This window comes from Camelina sativa, chromosome 9 (assembly GCF_030686135.1).
Source record: "Camelina sativa cultivar CO46 ecotype springtype chromosome 9, ASM3068613v1".
NCBI classification, from domain to species: domain Eukaryota; kingdom Viridiplantae; phylum Streptophyta; class Magnoliopsida; order Brassicales; family Brassicaceae; genus Camelina; species Camelina sativa.
Window position 1 is genome coordinate 24,277,781 of NC_141888.1, and position 18,733 is coordinate 24,296,513.

At 37.5% G+C, this 18,733-nt stretch overlaps 3 protein-coding genes and 1 non-coding gene across 4 annotated transcripts; 3 read left to right on the plus strand and 1 right to left on the minus strand.

Moving 5' to 3' along the window:
* Positions 1 to 3,720: 3,720 nt before the first annotated feature.
* On the plus strand, positions 3,721 to 5,262 carry LOC147938661 (uncharacterized). Its single transcript, XM_087465705.1, has 3 exons — positions 3,721 to 3,870; positions 4,144 to 4,742; positions 5,010 to 5,262. The coding sequence occupies exons 1-3, from the start codon at positions 3,721 to 3,723 to the stop codon at positions 5,260 to 5,262; spliced, it is 1,002 nt and encodes a 333-aa protein (XP_087321831.1).
* Positions 4,375 to 4,481, minus strand: LOC147938662 (small nucleolar RNA R71). The gene has a single exon (XR_015567661.1). It is a non-coding gene; the product is annotated as a small nucleolar RNA R71 (small nucleolar RNA).
* Positions 5,263 to 16,620: 11,358 nt separating the features above from the next.
* Positions 16,621 to 16,956, plus strand: LOC147938663 (uncharacterized). Its single transcript, XM_087465706.1, has one exon. It carries the CDS (start codon positions 16,621 to 16,623, stop codon positions 16,954 to 16,956), a length of 336 nt encoding a protein of 111 aa, XP_087321832.1.
* Positions 16,957 to 17,030: 74 nt separating this feature from the next.
* Positions 17,031 to 17,459, plus strand: LOC147938664 (uncharacterized). Its single transcript, XM_087465707.1, has one exon. The coding sequence runs from the start codon at positions 17,031 to 17,033 to the stop codon at positions 17,457 to 17,459; it is 429 nt and encodes a 142-aa protein (XP_087321833.1).
* The last annotated feature ends 1,274 nt before the right edge of the window (positions 17,460 to 18,733 follow it).

Sequence of the window (18,733 nt, forward strand, 5' to 3'; positions counted from 1 at the left end):
ACGCAGATATTTTTACTAGCTAGTGATATATTGTTATTGTGTTATCATTTGGATTTAAAGTCTGACTACACTACAGGAATTTTAAGTTTTAATAGCACAGTAGTATAGCGTTTATGGCAATAATGCTATCGTTAGTAGACTTTTAATTTTTAGATAGCGTTTGTGTATATGTAAACGCTATGTTATATTATACTAAAAATGAATAATTTTTTTTTGCGTATTTTGGGGCCATGTTTAATAGCAATACCAAATAGTAAACGCGATGATAGTGTTAGGCGGTAAACTAAAAATTAGATCCCGCGACACTTAGAAAAATTTGGAGGCTATCTTTTCACTTCTCGACAAAAATCCCCAATTACCCACGAACCCTAAAATTTCATTTCTTTCCTCTCTCTTTTTTCTTTTGCTCGATTTTCACTGTCTATTTGCGAAATCCGACTGTGTCCCACACAAATTTTACTCTCCCAACTAGATATTTGTCACAGTACCGACAATTTCACTCTCTGACACAGATCTTAGTCACAGTCTTTGCCAAATTGGATTGTCTCCCGAGTCTTTCCAGCTTCCCCTCGCTCGATTGTGGTTTTATTCTTCTGGTAAATCTCAGTCTTTTGTACGAAATCTCAGTCTTGTTCATTCTTCGATCTAGGGTTTTATTGTTCTGACTCTTTTGATCTGTTTCTAATTTATTATTTTTCGTTTTTTTGTCGGACGATTTTAAGGAAAAGTGAAAATAATCTAGAAGGTATCTCACTCCAACTTGATTCTTCTAACATATCTTGTTCTTTTTTGTTGTGACTTAACGTGAGTGTATCTGATTACTTGTGTGCACATTTGGTCGGAGCTGTTGTAACATGGATAAAACTTGGGTCTGGTTACCAAGGTATTAACTTGAATGTTCTTCATCCATATCATTTCAGATTCGGGTTTCTTTTTTGTTTGTCTGATAACTTTTGTATGTTTCTTTATTACTTACAGGAATAGTCTTGAGTATGAGCTAGGAGCAACTAAATTTGTGTTTGATTCAGCAAGATGTTTGGGTAATCTATCAGATATGTTCTGTCCTTGCGTTGACTGTCGCAATGTGGTTCATCAGTCAAATGAGACAGTGTTGGAGCATCTGGTTATTAGAGGGATGGATCTAAAGTACAAGAGAAGTAAATGTTGGAGTAAACATGGGGAGATAAGGAATGAAAAGACAGCGGATGCTGATACGTCTGAGTACGAGGCTTTTGAGTTGATTAGGACAGCTTTCAAGTCGAGTGAAAGCAAGAAGTGTATTCTGTTGGATATTAATAACTCTGGGCAGAGAGTTGCAACCGGTCGTGTATCTTCAACTGATCCAGCCGAGAAGGTTCATTTCATCCCTTTAGATCCCAATGCTAGCAAGGTATGGGTAGATATTTCAAAGGTTGATGGTGCTAGAGTATGAAGAGCAAACTCTGAAGTTGAATTCATAGCTGATGCAGTCGGAACCACTGTGGCTTGGCCTAATGACAAGATTATATTCATTTGAGGCTAACACATTTGAGTTTTATGTAGTACTATGAACTTGTATCTTTAGAATGTTTGTGGCTTTGTAACATTCAATCTTATTGGATATTTTAAATTTCTACTATACAAATCAATATTTTTATCAATAAAAAAATAATAAAAAATAATTAATAAAAAATAATTAATAAAAAATAAATAATAAAAAAATAAATATAAACAATTACATTTATATAAATGCTATAGTATTATTTAAAACAACATTTTAAAAACGCTGTTATAGAATATTTAATTGCAGACGCACAAACGCTATTATAGCTGCAAATACGATAGCAGAACAAAAAAACGCTATATAAGACCTATAATGACAGGCGTAGTAGATATAGCATTTGTTAAAACGCTATGGTATAGATAGATAGCGTTATTCAGATGCTATTAAAACTCAATTTTCTTGTAGTGCTAAAACATGTAACCTAATGATTTGTGTTATCATTATCATTATGTAATCATCCCAATTCAAACGCGTGTAATATAAGTTTTTATTTTTGTTTTACCAGAAAAAAAAAATGTAGTTCTTGGTTAGTACATCTTACAACAAAAATGGGTAGTCCAACTGTCCAAGGATGATACGTCTTCCAAACTCATACCCATCTAAACTACGAATCTAGTTTTTGGCTCTGACTGAACACGTAATGAAGCTAGAACTAATATTTGAATTCTTACTTTATTACTCAAGAGCTAAACACATGCATCTCAAATGGGATGGCATGTGATATATCATGGTTTTTAGGTGTTTTAGCCATGATATAATTCTTATCTATAGAGTATTTTTGGTGTTTTAAAGTCTTTTTGAGTCTTTATAGGATTTAACATGGATGGGAGCTTAATGGAGCTAAATATGAAGATTTGGAGCTTAATCAAGCATTGAGGCTGAGCTACGAAGTTGGGAGACGAATTCAGATTGTGCATCGATCGACACAGCATATGCATCGATCGATGCTAGGCCAAATTCGAAATTGGAAATTTCTCTCACAAGTTTTGAAGATTTACAAAGTTGCCCCAAAGTCTTCCATATTTGCATCATTAGTCCCTGACCGTGTTTAGGAATATAAATAGAATTTTTATGGTCATTGTTGAGACCTAAGCTTTATTTTTTCCTTGCAACTTTTGAGAGCAAAACCTTGTGAGAGATTTTAGAGAGTTTCTGGAGAGAAGAATCAAGACTCCTTCAGAGAAGATTCAGAACTCATTTTCTTCTACTTTTAATCTCTTAATGCTATCTATTTTATTCATGATTTGTATTCTTACAATTATGTCTGAGTAGATCTGCTTGTTAGGTTTAGGGTTTCTCATTAGAGATTTCATGGTTTATTAGATCTGTTATTATTTAGGATTCATTATCTTTCTTGTTCTTCATCATTGGTTGTTTTTAATGCTAGATCTTTGATTAGTCATCTGGATTTAGATCTTAGGATTATTGATTGATATGAGAATATAATTGATTTTTCCTGATAAAAACCTTTAGTGAGCAGAATTACTTCTTGCAAAGAGATTTGATTTAGTAATTTTGTGAACTTATCTAAACTTGATTTTATTGCTGGTTTTTAACTTGAATTTTGCAAAGAGATTTGGATTTTCTAGTTTTAAAACTTAGATAATATTTGCAGTGAGAACTGATTTATTTTATAATTGTGTTTAGATTTCAAGAACGGTGCTTAATTGTTGAATCCTGCTAGTTTAATTAATTGATCTGATTTTCTATGATTTCCTGAGAATTTCCCAAGGCCTAACGTTTCATTCCATCTGAATTTACAACTCTTTTATTTTCTGTTTATTCTTGCAATTTAATTACAATATTTTTGTTTAGCATAATTAAAGGATTATTAAGTCTATTGTGTGAATCTAGAGTTCTTGTGAATTCGATCCCTAAGTACTACAATTGATCTCTTAATTTGAGAGAGTAGCTCAGGGTTAAATTTGAGCATATCAAATTTTGGCGCCGTTGCCGGGGACTCTTTTGATTCACCATTAGATTAAAGTCTTTGATTTTGTCTAGATTTTTATTTTTCTGTTTTACTCACACGCTTTTGTTTCTTTTCTCTTGTGTGTTTCAGGTACATGCCTAAGCCTAGCACCAGGAAAAATCCTATTGGTCCGGTTGTTAAGCTTACAAACCAAGAGTTAGGACAACTAGAGCGTGATAACACAAAAGCAGCCAAATCAGCGAAGATGGCCAATATAATCATATTGAGACCTGATGAGGCTGGGGTTTTGAAGGATCAAGAGGGTAATGTGCGCAACGAACGTGGCCAAAAACTTGATGCTGAAGGCCATGTTATTCAAGATGATCTCGCTGTGGCCGATGGGAATGCAGATGGCGTCGATCGACGCAACGATGGCATCGATCGATGCAACCAGGAAGGCATCGATCGACACAATGCTGGCATCGGTCGATGCAATGCCAGAGCTGATGCGGAGAATGTTCAGAGGCGACGGGATGACAATGGAGAGCTTGTCAAGACTCTTGCGGACTTCAACAGGCCAGATTTGTTTTATGAGAACCGCTCTGCAATTGTCCCTCCTCCATTCCCAAGGAATGACTTTGAGCTGAAGCCTGCCTACTTTGCTCTTATTGGACAAAGGCCATTCCAGAACTTGCCAAATGAGAAGCCTCTAGACCACATAGAGCACTTTGAGGACATAGTCACAAGCATCAAGGCTAATGGAGTCACTGAGGACTATCTCTACTGCAAGCTTTTCCCCTACTCTCTTTCTGGGGAAGCTTCTCATTGGCTAAGGCAGCTGAAACCAGGATCCCTAACAACCTGGCATGACATCAAGGTGGCGTTCTTGAACTATTTCTATGATGATGCAAAGTCTGATGAGCTGAGGATCAAGATTTCCACCTTTAGACAAGGACCTGCTGAATCTTACAAAGCTGCTTGGGTAAGATTCAAAGCATACCAGAGGGACTGTCCACATCATGGGTTTTCAGAGGTGCAATTGATCAGTATCTTCTTTAGCGGGATTGACTGGAAGTATCAGATGGCTTTGGATGCTGCTAGTGATGGGAACTTCAAGACAAGATACCCAGATGACGCTGAGAAGTTGATTGAAAGGCTAGCATCAAGCAACAGTACCAAGAATGCAGACTTAGAGCGGAAAAGAGCACATGAAGGCCATGGTTCAAATCAGCTAGCTTCAGTTAATGCCAAACTGGATTCAGTGCACAATCTTCTTGTGGGAAAGAAGTCAGTCCATTTTGCTGAAGATGTTGAGATTTTTGAGCCAAAGCCAGAGACTAGAGAAGAAGATGTCAACTATGTGTATGGAGCTGGCTATCAAAATCAGAGATTTGGTCAGAAGAATTCCTTTACAGGAAATCCAACCAGCAACTTCACAAGGAACTATGGATCTTCTTCTTACCAACCCCTCCCTCCACCCAATTCAGAGAGCAAGATGGAATCAATGGTTGAGCAGATTCTTCAAGGTCAACAGAAGTTAACAGTGGACTTCAGTGGAAAGATTGATTCTGTTTACACTGAGCTGACTGGGAAATTTGAAGCTCTAAACACTCATGTCAGGAAGCTAGAGAATGAAGTGATTCAGACTACTGGGTCTGTTAAAAGACAAGAGGAACTTATTTCTAGAAGAACTGAGAACCCCAACCATGCTTGTAATGCGATTTTGGTGAAGGACGTAGACGATGATACAGTAGTGGATGATGCATCGACCGATGCAGCTGCAAAGCATCGATCGACGCAACCTTGAGTGGTCGTAGAAGAGTTGACTTCACGAGACAGTATCGACCGATGCAATTCAAGCATCGACCGATGCAATTTCCAGGCCAAGGAAGAAGTTACGGAAGCTCCAATTCCAGTTGCTGAGAGAGCCTACAAGCCTAAAGTTTCTTTTCCCAAGCCTAGGAGATCCAAACAGGAGATTGAAGAAGCTAGATGCAAAGCTATGATGGACAAGGTAATGATTGAGATGCCTTTGATTGATGCTGTCAAGTTTTCTCCTGGTATTAAGAGATATGTGAAGAGGATGGTCACCAATGGTTTGAGTCCTGAGGAAGGAGCACTGCTTACAAAGGATGTCAGCTCAATTCTGTTGAAGCAGCTCCCATAGAGGAAGAAGGATAAGAAGCAGGAGGTGGTTGTCTCTAAAGAAGTAAGTGCAGTGATTCAGAGTAGGATTGCAGAGAAGTTACCAGATCCTGGAAGTTTTGTGTTAGATTGCTCTATCTCCACAGGAAGGTTTCCTCACTCTCTATGTGATCTTGGCTCTAGTATCAACTTGATGCCACATTCTGTTGCTGTAAGACTTGGGATGATGGATTTTAAGCCAACTAAGATCTCTCTTATCTTAGCTGATCGATCTAGGAGGATTCCTGAAGGTGTCTTAGAGGATATTCCAATCAGGATTGGAGATTGCATGATTCCCACTGACTTTGTGGTGCTGAAATATGACCAAGAGCCTAATGATCCTCTCATCTTAGGACGCTCTTTATTGGCTACAGCTGGTGCAATCATAGATGTGAAGAAGGGACACATAGCTCTGAATGTAGAAGATTTGGTCATGAACTTTGAGATGGACAAGCTGAGAAGGGTTCCCACTATTGATGGTAGGACATTTTCTGTGGAGGTTGTTTCTGATGACAATCTGATCATAGAGCTTCAAGAAAACATTACTGCTGGGTATGTCAAAGAGTTGGAGCCTGTAGAGGAAGTGAGTAAGCAAGCTGCTAAGCTTGAAGATTGGAGTGGAGATCATCTAATCAGTACTAGAGACCATGATGAGGTTCTAATGCATGACAAGTCGCTGGTAGATGATGTTTTTGTAATGGAAACACGGATTGCTGAGGAAAGTTGCAGAATCGTTGAAGAAACACGAGTTGCAGGCACTGCATCGATCGATGCAGCTGTTGCATCGATCGACACTCCTTCCAGAGACGGCTCGGACTTGTCCACAACCACAGATTCTCGCGTTGGATCCTTAACTGCAAGTCCTAGACCAGTTGTAAAGCTGAAATCTCACCATTCTACAGTTCAGAAGCCAAAGGTAAGGCCAAGGTATGCATCTTCTTCACCCAAACCTTCTCCTATCATCAATAAGAATTTCAAAGGTACAAAAACTGTTGTGCAGTTAACCAAGCCGCGAGATTATTGCAGTGTGCTTGTTTCTTCTGTTGATGATTTTGCAGGACTTAAAAGAAAGCCACCCATCCCTCAGTCCCGTCCTGGTCCTGCTCCTCACATCCTTGTCAAACCTCATGCAGCTAAAGCCTACACACCCCCTTGGATGAAGAGGACACCCTCTCAGAAGCATTCACTGCCATGTTCCGATCCACCGGATGCCTGAGATCCGACACAGTCAAGCTAATGACTGAAAACAAGCGCTTAGTGGGAGGCAACCCACTGGTAGGTTTTTCTTTTTCGTTTTTCTTTTAATTTTCATTTATTTTATTTTGTACGCCAATCTCTTACTTGATATCACTGGGGACAGTGTTGTTTAAGTCTGGGGGAGGCAGTTACTAACTACGTTTTTGTTTTTGAGAGTCAGAAAAAGAAAAAAAAATGGTTTTATTGAGTCAAAATTTTGTTGGGAACTATGATTTTTCTTTTTAGTGTACTGCCTTGGTTGATTAATGCTGCAGATTGAATCCACAAATCCGACTAATGAAAAATCCAATGGCTGATCAGTGCACCAGAAACATCCAAATTTCCAACAGAATCCATAAAAGCTTGAGGTAACTTCTGTACTTTTCTTTTTACCTCATCAAGGAGATTGATTTTCATAGAGCTTGACTCCTTGTTCATACCTGACAAGTAAGACTTCAGAAAGAAAATGGTACTCCTCTCCCTTATTTAAGTTTAAAAGATTTTTCCTGAGAGCTTTGTTTTAAAAAAAAAGAGAGAATAAAAGATGAGATGATTTTGATCAGTTTAGAGAGGTAGGTAAATTACCTGTGACCTCATTATTCTACTCTTGAGTCAAATGATCACACAAAGCTTGGAAGCGAGGGGTAGGTAAATTACCGATGACCCCATGATTCGCCTACACCTTTGATAAAAAGAAAAAAAAAAACAAAGCAAAGCTCTGAGGAAGATTAAAAAGAATAAGTCTGGGGGAGAGAAAAAGTACCAAATGTGGTAAAAGATATATCTTGCTTGTTATGGTATTGTACGGGAATGAGTCTAGAAGGTTCTTGACATTGATCAAATTGATGAGACTCACCAATGAAAGCTTAATGGAGGAAGTAGTGAAATTTGGTTTGAATTTGGGATGCTATGAAAGTCAACGGAGAAGTACATGGTGGTTCGATTTGGATTTATCAACTAAGCATGTGGATTAAGGTTTGGATGATCATGGCGTTACTTTGAAAATAAAATGAGTTTCTATGTTTTCAAACCTCTTTCACAGATGAAATTTATGTTTTGCTTGAGGGCAAGCAAAGGCTAAGTCTGGGGGAGTTGATATATCATGGTTTTTAGGTGTTTTAGCCATGATATAAATCTTATCTATAGAGTCTTTTTGGTGTTTTTAGAGTCTTTTTGAGTCTTTATAGGATTGAACATGGATGGGAGCTTAATGGAGCTAAATATGAAGATTTGGAGCTTAATCAAGCATTGAGGCTGAGCTACGAAGTTGGGAGACGAATTCAGATTGTGCATCGATCGACACAGCATATGCATCGATCGATGCTTGGCCAAATTCGAAATTGGAAGATTCTCTCACAAGTTTTGAAGATTTACAAAGTTGCCCCAAAGTCTTTCATATTTGCATCATTAGTCCCTGACCGTGTTTAGGAATATAAATAGGATTTTTATGGTCATTGTTGAGACCTAAGCTTTATTTTTTCCCTGCAACTTTTGAGAGCAAAACCCTGTGAGAGATTTTAGAGAGTTTCTGGAGAGAAGAATCAAGACTCCTTCAGAGAAGATTCAGAACTCCTTTTCTTCTACTTTTAATCTCTTAATGCTATCTATTTTATTCATGATTTTTATTCTTACAATTATGTCTGAGTAGATCTGCTTGTTAGGTTTAGGGTTTCTCATTAGGGATTTCATGGTTTATTAGATCTGTTATTATTTAGGATTCATTATCTTTTTTGTTCTTCATCATTGGTTGTTTTTAATGCTAGATCTTTGTTTAGTCATCTGGATTTAGATCTTAGGATTATTGATTGATATGAGAATATAATTGATTTTCCTGATAAAAACCTTTAGTGAGCAGAATTACTTCTTGCAAAGAGATTTGATTTAGTAATTTTGTGAACTTATTTAAACTTGATTTTATTGCTGGTTTTTAACTTGAATTTTGCAAAGAGATTTGGATTTTCTAGTTTTAAAACTTAGATAATATTTGCAGTGAGAACTGATTTATTTTATAATTGTGTTTAGAGTTCAAGAACGGTGCTTAATTGTTGAATCTTGCTAGTTTAATTAATTGATCTGATTTTCCATGATTTCCTGAGAATTTCCCAAGGCCTAACGTTTCATTCCATCTTAATTTACAACTCTTTTATTTTCTGTTTATTCTTGCAATTTAATTACAATATTTTTGTTTAGCATAATTAAAGGATTATTAAGTCTATTGTGTAAATCTAGAATTCTTGTGGATTCGATCCCTAAGTACTACAATTAATCTCTTAATTTGAGAGAGTAGCTCAGGGTTAAATTTGAGCATATCAGCATGCATAAAAAAAGTGTGAACAACTGGGACCACCACCCCTTAACCCAATGGCGATGAATTGAATGAAACAATTGTTATCAAAATGAATTCAACAACGATGCGAGATGTGATCTGGGACAATCGTCATCTATACGTGTCCTCTCAAACCATTATCCTCGTCGGTACTCGCATTGATGACGGTTTCTAAAATTATTCTAAAATTTAGTATATTTTTGCTTGGCATACCATGATGTCAATACACAAAAACTAAAAAATATTAAATTCATTTTTTTCTCTTTAAGAATAATTTTTTAAGAAAATATACATTTTAAACCACTAATATTTGGTTACGTCAAAGAAAATTGTAGCTTCTTGTGATGTTGTTTGAAATTTGGAACTAAAAATATTTTTGAGAGGACAGGGCACGAGTTCATAGCTGCAGTGGTGTACTCTTCCGTCTTCGGTTAAAATATTTTACTGCAGTGTGTACTCTTCCGTCTAGACAGGGCACGAGTTCATAGCTGACATATAACTCCTATAATTTCATGGTTGCAATCACTATTTATAGACAGAACATAGCTTAATACTACATGGATGACTTATTGTGATAACATATTAACAATACCGCTGTGTTTTTTTAGCTGTGGATGTTCTCTATTACTAGTCTGTATGCGAATATAACATATGGCAGTAGACTAGCATTATACTCTGGATTTTGTATAAAATGGTGCATTCAGTGCTGCTAAATGTTGTTTGTGCATTTTTCCGTCACAATTGGCTACAAATCCGCTTGAGTATATAGAATATTATCGTACATGATTGTACTTTTTTTTTTAAACTAAATCCGCAATTTTTATAACATTGTATAGCTTGTTTATATTACTTTGTTTTTTTTTCCTCATATATATATATATATTTATATGTATATTTTTATTTTTTATTTTATTTAGGAAGCCTAACCTGTATGAGAAACTAATTATCTTTCTGGTAGGTTGAAGTCTACATTATAGTTTTCCACCTCCATAATTTAATATATGATAATTCATTTAGAAAGTACAAATAAAAATACTCCCTCCGTTTCAAAATATAAGATGTTTTAGAGAAGTTTTTTGTTTCATAATATAGGATGGTTTCAAGTTTCTATGCAACTTTTAGATTAGTTTAGTATTTTATATTGTGCAGTATTGTTTCTGATTGGTTGAGCTTGTTAAAAGTAAAGATTTCTTAATCTGCGTGCTTTAGGTAAAACATCCTATATTTTGAAACAGAGGGAGTATGAGAAAGCATAACATGTCAGTTTTAAAATTGAAAAAAAGTTAAGTTGTGTGGAGTCGGTGCCTCACATTTCATATCGCACTTATTTTTGTGTTACACTGTTAATCTAATCTTTTGGTCAATTTATCGGAGCCTATACTGACTACTGCATGCATTTCTGTTGTCAAATTGACAAATTCTATACCATTTCTAGTATACGTAGCGTTTTCAAAAACCCATATTCAATAAAAGCCGTCCTTTGGATTCAACCTCAATTTTGTTTTTGTTAATTCCAGCTTTGAGAAATAAAACTGAGATGCATTGTTGTTATTATGTCCAAAAGCTTCAAGTTTGGAACCAATCGGCAATCACTATTTAACTCGATGAGTGAATACGATTAATTATATTTTGAAGAAAACATAAAAAGAAAAAAAGATGCAAAAACGCGTTTAATAACTTTAAATCTTTTTTCGCCATCATGGCGCAATCACTTTCATGCAGAGAACTTTTAATATTAATTTGCTTATATTTTCAAATTTTACAATGAAACAAAAACTGAACAGAATTTAAACAAATTTTAGATTAACCTCGGTTCCACTTTACTCCAGATTCGTAAAATACCGGTGATGGTTACGTCCGAACCGACTTCAAGTTGAGTGAAAATGATACTAAATTGTCTTTAGTTTTGAGCGAAAATAATAATAATTCAAATAAAGCAAAACGCGTTCTATAACTTTGAAATCTTTTTTTTTGGCCATCATGTGCGCAATCACTTTCCAAATTTCCATGCAAATGCAAAGTTATAGTTACTCGGTGCTTTTGCTTTGGCATGCACGATCATCTTATCTCCTTTGTCTCTTGAGCTTAACCCACTCTGTAGCTAACAGGTGTTGCATCTCTATTGAAAGATATTTGAATAAGAAAATAGACGTAGCTTGTATTTACTTGGGTAAACAATAGAACTATGACAGCAAAGTTACCATCGGACTGCACTCCTCTGATTGAAAAGATACGGCAACGCATCAGCTCCTGGAAGCACCGCTTCTTGTCGTTTGCAGGGAGGCTGCAACTTCTCAGCTCTGTAATAGCTAGCCTCACTAATTTTTGGATTTCCGCGTTTCGTTTTCCCAGTGCTTGTGTTAAGGAGATAGAGCGCATCTGTTGTTGGATAAACTTCAAGACTTAAAGCCCAAGACATTCTTATCAAGGAAGTTAAGGACAAGAGAGGCTTAGGACAATTCCTTAAAGGATTAGGAGTTAGTTAGTCCAAATAGAAATAGGAGATTAAGTTCTATATATATCTTTGATTGAGGTGTGATCAAGATATAAGAAAAGAGAGAAAACATTGTTTAGTTTTGAGAGGAGATTTTCTAAACAATAACATAAGAGAGGTTTCTTATAATACAAAAGTCTTTTCTATCTTATATTTGGTATCAGAGCTTTTGGTTCAATCCATCAAAGAAGTGTTTTCGATTACAGAAGTTTTGAACAAGCAAAACCACAACTATGGGAGAAATTGTTGAAACATCACGTCCGAAGGAGCTAGAGAAAGGGATCTCTCTGCAGTGTCCCCTTCTGACTTCAACAAACTACACGGTATGGTCCATGAGGATGAGGATCATGCTGCGTATTCAGAAAGTGTGGGAAACAATAGAACCAGGATCCGATGATCCAAAGAAGAACGACATCGCTACTGCTTTGTTGTTTCAGTCGATTCCAGAGTCACTCACCATGCAAGTTGGTAACTTGAGTACTCCTAAAGCGATTTGGAACTCAATTCAGTCTAGGAATCTTGGAGCTGAACGTGTCAAGGAGGCTCGTTTGCAGACACTCATGTCAGAATTCGAAAAAATACGAATGACAGAGGGTGATAAGGTCGACGTTTTTGCTGGAAAATTGTCGGAGATTGCAACCAAGGCAGGAGCACTTGGTGAGGTCATTGAAGATTCTAGACTTGTGAAGAAGTTCTTAAACAGTCTACCTAGAAGCAAGTTTATTCACATGGTAGCTTCGCTTAAGCAAGTTCTCAACCTCAACACCACAAGCTTCGAAGATATAGTGGGTAGGTTAAAAGCGTTTGAAGAAAGAATTGCAGGAGAAGGACTTCCTGAAGAAAATCAAACGAAACTGTTGTTCTCCAACTCAGATCAGTTTCAAACGAATTACAACAGTAGTAATAATAGCTTTCGAGGCAGAGGACGTGGTAGAGGGAGAGGCAATGGAGGAAGAGGTTACCGAGGAAGAGGTAGAGGGAGAAACAATTCGCAGTATAACAATCAGTACAATACACAGGATCGGTCAAATACAGAACAGAACAAGACACAAGACAAGAAGGAGAAGACCATTATTTGTTTCTATTGTGACAAACCTGGTCACTACGCTTCACAATGTCCGGAGAAAGTACAGAGAAATCAAGAAGCTAACAAAATCGAAACTTTAGAAACAGAGGAAGCGGACAAAGCTTTGTTCTTACATGAAATTGTCTATTTGAATGAAGAAAGGGTTATTCCAAGAAACTACACCAAGGAAGATGGGATGTGGTATTTAGACAATGGAGCTAGCAACCATATGACAGGTCATAAGGAGTATTTTTCTGAACTCAACGAAAACATTGGAGGCAAGGTAAAATTTAGAGATGGATCTTGTGTAAAAATAAGAGGTAAAGGATCGATAATTTTTCAGAGTAAAGGTGAGGAACAGGTTCTAGTGAATGATATCTATTACATTCCTGACCTCAAGAGCAATATCTTGAGCCTAGGACAGGCTACAGAAGTTGGCTGTGATGTGCGAGAGAGAATTGATTGACAGTTCACGATCCAAATGATAGACTGTTGGTGAGAGTGCTGAGATCAACTAGTCGACTGTACAAAATCAGTCTTAAGGTGGGAAAACCAGTCTGTTTGCACTCTCGGATCGAGGATGAAACATGGAAGTGGCATGCTAGGCTTGGCCACATTAACTTTAAGGCTTTGAAAGCTATGTCAACACAGAAGATGGTTCATGGCTTGTCAGAGATTAAAGAAGAGAAGAAGCTGTGCGAATCGTGTCTTGTTGGAAAGCAAACACGGTTGTCATTCCCAAAAGCCACATTGTACCGAGCTTCTAAGCCATTAGAGCTTCTTCACGCTGATCTATGCGGACCTATCACACCCGCAACCTTAGCACATAACAGATATATATTTGTTATTGTGGATGATTTTTCAAGATATATGTGGTCAATCTTGCTAAAAGAGAAAAGTGAGGCGTTTGGGAGCTTTAAGGCGTTCAAGAGTAGTGTGGAGAAGGAACTTGGGAAAGAAATCATTACTCTTCGAACAGACAGAGGTGGTGAATTCACGTCAAACGATTTCAATGTTTTCTGTGAATCAACTGGGATAAAGAGACATCTGACAGCTCCGTATACTCCACAACAGAATGGCGTAGTGGAGAGAAGAAATAGGACTCTCATGGAGATGACAAGGAGCATTCTCAAGGACATGGAGGTTCCAAACTACTTGTGGGGAGAAGGGGTTCGTCACAGTACCTATGTGATCAACAGGATACCTACTAAGGCACTAAACAACATTACTCCGTATGAATGTTTGCGAGAGAGAAAACCAAACATTGATCACCTGAGAGTGTTTGGGTGTATAGCTTATGCTAAGGCTGATACTGCAGGTCTTAGGAAGTTGGATGATCGTTCGCAGTTGTTAGTTCACCTTGGTATCGAACCTGGATCCAAGGCATATCGACTGTTCAATCCGAATAGAGCAGAAAACAGAGATAGCAGAGAACCAGGGATGTTTCTTATGCAATGGAGAGAGATAGAGAATGCTGGAAAAGGACCAATATCATCGAGTTCTGCACAACATGATCACGGTGATGAAAACAGGGCAGACTCAGAGGATGATATGCCTCGAGAAGACAGAATTGAGAACAGAGTCGAAGACGAGGCTGTTTCTACTCAAGAGAATCAACAAACGACATTAAGAAGATCAGAACGACAGGTTAAGAAACCAAAACGGTTTGAGGATTATGTCTTACTTGCAGAAACTGAGAGTGAGATTATGCTCTTGATGATTAATGATGAGCCACGGTTCTATGAAGAAGCTAAAGGAATGCAAGTTTGGAGATTAGCTTGCAAGGATGAGATTGACTCTATCAACAAAAACAAGACTTGGCTTCTTGTTGATAGACCACAAGGTGTGAAGGTAATTGGTCTCAAATGGGTTTTTAAAGTCTAGAGGAATGCAGACGGAACAATGAACAAATACAAGGCAAGGCTCGTAGCTAAAGGATATGTCCAAGAAAGTGGAGTTGATTATGAAGAAGCTTTTGCTCCTGTCGCACGTATGGAGACTATACGGATGTTGATTGGTATGGCTGCATCAGATGGGTGGGAGATCCATCACTTAGACGTGAAGACGGCTTTCTTACACGGTGAGTTGAAAGAAGACGTCTATGTCGATCAACCCGAAGGATTTGAGATCAAGGGGGAAGAACATCGAGTCTACAAGTTGACAAAAGCTTTGTACGGTCTAAGGCAAGCTCCACGAGCCTGGAACACTAAGTTGGATCAAATTCTGAAGGAATTGGGTTTCAAGAGGTGTTTGAAAGAGACTGCAGTATATCGAAAGGAGAAGGGAAGAGATTTGTTTATTGTTGCCGTGTATGTTGATGACCTGTTCATCACGGGAAACAACCTCAGATCAATTGAAGTATTTAAGGCTGGGATGTCATCAAAGTTTGAAATGTCTGATCTCGGTAGGCTCACTTACTATCTCGGAATAGAAGTTCATCAAGGGGTTGATGGCATAACTATCAAGCAAGAAGGTTATGCACAAAGGATCTTAAGAGAAGCAGGACTTCAAAGCTGCAACTCGAATGTGATTCCAATGGAGTTCGGGTTGCAGGTCTCTAAGTCTCTTGATGAAGAAGAAATAGATCCTACTCGGTTTAGAAGGTTTGTTGGTTGCTTGAGATATCTCTTGCACACTCGACCTGATTTGTCTTTTGCGGTGAGTGTTGTAAGTAGGTACATGCAGAGTCCAAGGAAGCCTCATGGGGAAATCATCAAGCAAATCCTGCGATATCTCAGAGGAACAACATCTTATGGTCTTAAGTACAAGCGTGGAGGCAGGAAGGAGATAGTCGGTTTTAGTGATAGCAGTCACAACATCGATCAAGATGATGGAAGAAGCATTACAGGGCACTTGTTTCTTTTCGGTGAGACTCCGATCACATGGTGTACAAGGAAGCAAGACACGGTTGCTATGTCTTCATGTGAGGCTGAGTTCATGGCGGTAACAGAAGGAGCTAAACAGGCTTTGTGGTTGCAGGATTTATTGAGTGAGGTTACAGGGAAGAAGGAAGCTCAAATTATGATGTATGTTGATAATAAATCTGCAATTGCACTTGCGAAGAACCCAGTGTTTCATGGGAAGAGTAAACACATACATAAGAGGTACTACTTTGTGCGTGAATGCATTGAGAGGGAGCTCATCCGTGTGGAGCATGTACCAGGAGTGGAACAAAAGGCTGACATCCTCACCAAAGCATTGGCTAGAGTAAAGTTTGCAGAAATGAGAAGCTTGATAGGAGTTCATGAAGTGAAGAAGGAAGACTTGAAGTTTAAGGGGGAAAATGTTGGATAAACTTCAAGACTTAAAGCCCAAGACATTCTTACCAAGGAAGATAAGGACAAGAGAGGCTTAGGACAATTCCGTAAAGGATTAGGAGTTAGTTAGTCCAAATAGAAATAGGAGATTAAGTTCTATATATATCTTTGATTGAGGTGTGATCAAGATATAAGAAAAGAGAGAAAACATTGTTTAGTTTTGAGAGGAGATTTTCTAAGCAATAACATAAGAGAGGTTTCTTATAATACAAAAGTCTTTTCTATCTTATATCTGTGCTGCGTTCCTCTGGTCTGGCCCAGAGCTATTGAGTAAAAAGAATAAGTTGGCTTGGTCTGATGTTTGCTTGCCAAAGGTTGAAGGCGGTTTAGGCTTGAGGTCTCTAGCTGAAGCGAATAAAGTTAGCTGTTTTAAGTTAATATGGCGTTTAGTTTCTGGCTCATCATCTCTTTGGATAAATTGGGTTCAACGGGAACTTCTGCGTTCTGCTTCTTTTTGGTCAGTCCCAGACACAACAAGCATGGGTTCTTGGATGTGGAGGAAACTCCTTAAGTATCGGTCTCAGGCTAAAAGTTTTCACATGATGGAGGTCTGCAGTGGATTGCAACCTTCGTTTTGGTTTGATCATTGGTGCCCTCTTGGGCGGTTAATTGATCTTCTTGGCTCAAGAGGCTTTATCGCGATGGGTATCCCTTCCTCAGCTACTGTTGGTTTGGTGGTTTCTACTCACCGTCACCTTTGCCATCGTTTGGACCTTTTGAACAAGGTCGAACTCGAGATAACCAATCTTAGAGATAAAGGACTATCTCAAGGAAAGGATGTCTCCCTCTGGCGCCAATCTAACTTGCAGTACAAGCCTCAATTTTCCTCCTCCGACACTTGGCAGCAACTACGTCACCCCCGGCAAACAGTGAACTAGTATCGGGGTATTTGGTTCTCTGGTTCTATTCCGAAGCACTCATTCATGCTTTGGTTAGCTGCAAAAAGTGATTAATGACGGGTGACCGTCTGGCGACTTGGAACAGAGGGGTTGATACAGCTTGCGTTTTTTGTCAGGCGCCCATGGAGACGCTAGAGCACCTCTTCTTTACCTGCTCCTACACTTCACGGGTTTGGGCTGATTTATCTCGTAAGCTGTCAGGAAGTCACTACTCGGCTAGTTTCTCTCAGCTTCTTACCCTGTTATCGTCAACTACAATTACTGGGACAGCTCTCTTCATTCTACGTCTTGTTTTCCAAGCTACTCTCCACACAGTTTGGCTGGAGCGAAATCGGCGTCGTCATGGAGAACATCCGACTTCTTCTGATCACATGGTTCAGTTCCTTGACCGACTTATGCGTAACAAGCTCCTCCCCATCCAGCGGCTCTCTCTCCCCAAGCATGCTAATGCTCTGCATGTCTGGCTGGCTACTAGATTCTAAGTTTCAGTTCCTTTTCTATGGTTTACTTTGATCACACTTTCAGTATAAGGATGCATATATTGTACCAAGGACTTTTTTTGGATTGAATATAATTTAACATTCATTCAAAAAAAAAAAAAAAAAAAAATTACCATCGTTATTTTTTTTCTCTCAGAAAAAATGGTTATTAGAAAAATATCAATAAGCAAAATTTGGTATTTTCAAATAAAAGTTATCTAAATTAATCAAGTCGACCATAATAGTTTATTAATTCTAGCGGTATATATTTATCTACAAACTAATATTCATTAAGTTCAGAGATATTTTTTTTAATTGTTAAAGTAATAGAAGATTGTGAGCTAAGAGATTTTGATCTAAATAAATTAATGTTGTGGGTGTTACAAACTTCGTAGTTTTGGACCTTGTATAACAACAACTAACAAACAAATTATAGATGAATTCACTTGTACAAACGATATTTGTATTCAAATATGTTAATAATGAATTTAGTTTCCGTATTTTTGACAATGTATAAAATGAAAATGATACATATGCAAAAATTAAAAATTTACATAACAATTTAGCAAATATTTATAGTTATAGAACTATCTATTATATTAAACAGGCAGTGAAAACATCCCACATTCAATCTCAGCAAAATTTTACCGTTTTACCATTAATGAAATTGCCCCTGATGTTGAAATATTTTGCCCATGGACGTAAATATACTTCTTTTCGGTTTAAAAATAAATAAGAAAAATCACAGAAATAATCTAATTGCATAAAAAGTTATTTGCAAAACTAGAATTTGCTAAATTAATCCCTAATTTTTATGAAAAAAACTCTTTGATGTTTAATTGGAGAATACATGACCATAATATAACACGCATAAAATGAATTTTGGGTAATTAATGGGCTTAGATTAGATTGTTTAAAGATCGACGTAAATATAAATTTATGGGTTTATGCATGAAAAAAGCCCGATGACAAAACACCTTCTTGCTGGAAACCCTAAAAACCTAGAAACCCTAAAAAGATAGGTCATTTACATCTATAAATACAATGATATCGTATGCTTTCACCATAACCCAAAAAAAAAAAAGTCTTCTCTTGAATTTTAATAATTCTTTTATCATATTCTCAAATTTATATTTGTATTCTGATCTTGCTGTTTTTAATGACTCATCGACTGATCCCTTTTATTTTCCTGTTCGTATAGTGGTTTCTTGGAAAGCAAGATAAAGCTTTGGTTGTTGTTGGTTCCTCTTCTAATAAAGGTATAATATCATGCTTTT